The following is a 2868-nucleotide window of genomic DNA, read 5'->3' as shown; positions in this document are numbered from 1 at the left end:
TATTTGTAGACTTTTACTCTAGTAGCAAAGCTCAATACTGTGCATGTGCTCTTGTCCCTGGCTGCTAATCGTGACTGGCCCTGGTTATAGTTTGATGTAAAGAATGCATTCCTACATGGTGACCTCAATGAATAAATATATTTGAATCTCCCTTCTGGTATTCCTGTGACCTCTAAGGAGGGTATTGTGTGTAAGTTGTGGAAGTCCTTGTAAGGGTTGAAGCAGTCTCCAAGAGCGTGGTTTGGAAGATTTGCAACATCTATGAAGAAATTTGGGTATGTGCAGAGTAACTCAGATCATAATTTGTTTCTAAAGCGTCATAAAGGTAAAATGTCAGTTTCAATTATTTATGTTGATGATATAAGTGTAACTGGAGATGATCAGGCAGAAATGCAAAATCTTCAGAAATATCTGGCTTCCGAGTTTGAGATGAAATCATTAGGTGATTTGAAGTACTTTCTTAGACTTGAAGTTGCCAGATCTAAACATAGTAGCTTTCTATCCCAAAGAAAGTATGTTTTGGATTTACTTGCAGAAACTGGAATGTTGGATTGTAAACCAATTGATACACCTAGTGAACAGAATCATAAGTTGGGGTTGTATCCCGATCAAGTCCCTACTGATAAAGAGCATTATGAACGACTTGTGGGGAAATTGATTTATTTAGCTCATACACGTCCTGATATTGCATATGCAGTGAGTGTAGTTAGTCAATTTATACATTCTCCTAGTGAAGATCATATGGGTGCTGTGATACATATTTTGATAGGGGATAATGTTTTCCAAGTATGGTCATAAAGATGTGGAAGGGTATACTGATTCTGATTGGACTGGTTCAATCATTGATAGACGTTTTACGTCTGGGTATTTCACATTTGTTGGTGGTAATCTTATTACTTGGAGGAGTAAAAAGCAAAAAGTGGTGTTTCGGTCTCCTGCTGAAGCCGAGTATCGTGGGATGGCTCAAGGTGTGTGCGAGTTCCTGTGGTTGAGGAGACTGTTAAGAGATCTTGGGTTTGCGCCTCAGAAACCCATGAATTTGTATTGTGATAACAAAGTTGCAATTGCGATTACTTATAACCCTGTGCAACATGATCGTACAAAGCAAGTGGAGGCTGATCGACATTTTATTAAAGAGAAGGTGGATATATACTGAGATTGTTTCCTTTTCGTTTATATCATCCGAGTATCAACTGGCAGATGTACTTACGAAAGCTATGTCTACACTCGCTTGACAAGTTGGGCATGCGTGACATATTTGCTCCAACTTGAGGGAGAGTGTTAGCAAGATTCTAGCTTAATTAAGAGATTTATTTCCTAGTCTATTAGGACTCTATTTCTTTCCCTTTTATACAGATATTGTGTAATTAGAATTTTATCTTATTTCCTTGTATAACCCTACTAGATATCGGCAACCCATATTGTTTGAGTAGATATTGGCAGCATGAAGTAGATTAGTTGTAATATTTTGTGTTTGGTTGTTAATGCATAAATATGTTTTCAATAGAATTGATTGGGTGATCAGTAATGTGATGTTGTTACCCCCTTCTCTCTGAGCTAAACAGAACACGTGTTTCATAATATGATATTATTTTCAAAAGATCAGTGATTAACCCTTAAGGTAATTTATTTTGAACCAAAAAAAATGGGATACTTTTTTCTTTATTGGGACTAAGAAAATGGAATAGTCAGCTTCAAACCCAAATAAAAATTAAAGTAAAAAAGCTGCAAGTAAACTGTAAACAAAAACAAGAGACACCACTTATCCAAGTTTCCAACAATGTAATGGTAACAATTTCTCTCTCATTAGTTGTCCACATAGTGCAGAGAATACAAAAACTCTTGAGTTTCAACTTGATAAACATTGAAACTAATGAATAAACACTAAAAATATATGAGAAAAACAAGATTTCTTGAATTCTGATTATTCTGAAGCCAACTAGTAAGTAGTCTGAGATAGCTGCAATGAAGAAGGCTGCTGCTGCTGCTGTGGGTCTAGAGGAGAGGCCAAGTCGCTATCACAAAATTGGATATAATCTTCCATCAAACCAATATCACCACCACCCAACAGCCAAATAAGATGATCAGAATTATTAGTATCCATCTGAGCTGGCTGCAACAAAGGCATCTGCTGCTCTTGTGATTCAAGAGGTTGAGGGGCCAAGTCTCTATCACCAAATTGGATATAATCTTCCATCAACCCAATATCATTATGATCATCCAATAGCCAACTCACATAATCATCAATGTTGCTCAGAGTTGGTGCAGCAGCAGCAATATGAAGATCTTCCAAATAGAAACCATCCGAATTTGTGGTGCAATAATCTTCTTGTTGGTGATGAGGAACTTGATCAACAAGCAACATTGATTGTTGTTGATCTGGTGGATCTGGTAGCACACTAGTCCCCATGATATTCTCGTAGAATTCCATGAAACTGCAGGTACTAGTTGTTCTAGTTTTGGTACCACCGTCCCTCATCATCACAACTCCTATTCTCTCATTCAAACCCTCTAACATGGTGTAAAAGAAACTGTAATCAGACAGTGCATCTGCTATACCATATATGCTTATTGATAAATATGACCAATTCAAACTTCTCACTAGTGTCCACTATAATAATGTACAGAGTGATTAAAGATGGATTAGCCATATTTTTTTTTGTAGGTAAATTAATGTTTCTAAAACAAATTAATTTCAAATCCATAACAATTATTAAATTTGAAATTTTGACATAAATAAAAGGAAATAACTAACCAATTAATATGAAATTCAAACAAAATATGATCAGGTTGTCGGATTTGGAAAAACAGAACAAGTTTTAATTATATATTTCGTTTACAAAATATAACCAATAATAGTTATAAACA

At 35.7% G+C, this 2868-nt stretch overlaps 1 protein-coding gene across 1 annotated transcript; it reads left to right on the top strand.

The window, feature by feature from the left end:
- Positions 331 to 1156, top strand: LOC109949599 (uncharacterized mitochondrial protein AtMg00810-like). The gene is made up of 2 exons (XM_020565671.1): positions 331 to 696; positions 770 to 1156. Exons 1-2 carry the CDS (start codon positions 331 to 333, stop codon positions 1154 to 1156), a joined length of 753 nt encoding a protein of 250 aa, XP_020421260.1.

The sequence above is a fragment of the Prunus persica genome, chromosome G6, assembly GCF_000346465.2.
Source record: "Prunus persica cultivar Lovell chromosome G6, Prunus_persica_NCBIv2, whole genome shotgun sequence".
In the NCBI taxonomy this organism is placed as follows: Eukaryota; Viridiplantae; Streptophyta; class Magnoliopsida; order Rosales; family Rosaceae; genus Prunus; species Prunus persica.
This window is presented reverse-complemented; position numbering and strand designations above follow the sequence as displayed.

Coding starts and splice junctions, on each gene's coding strand:
- LOC109949599 (XM_020565671.1), top strand. CDS start 331: ATGTCAGTTTCAATTATTTATGTTGATGATATAAGTGTAACTGGAGAT. Junction 697..769: donor GTCCTGATATTGCATATGCA/GTGAGTGTAGTT, acceptor ATATTTTGATAG/GGGATAATGTTTTCCAAGTA.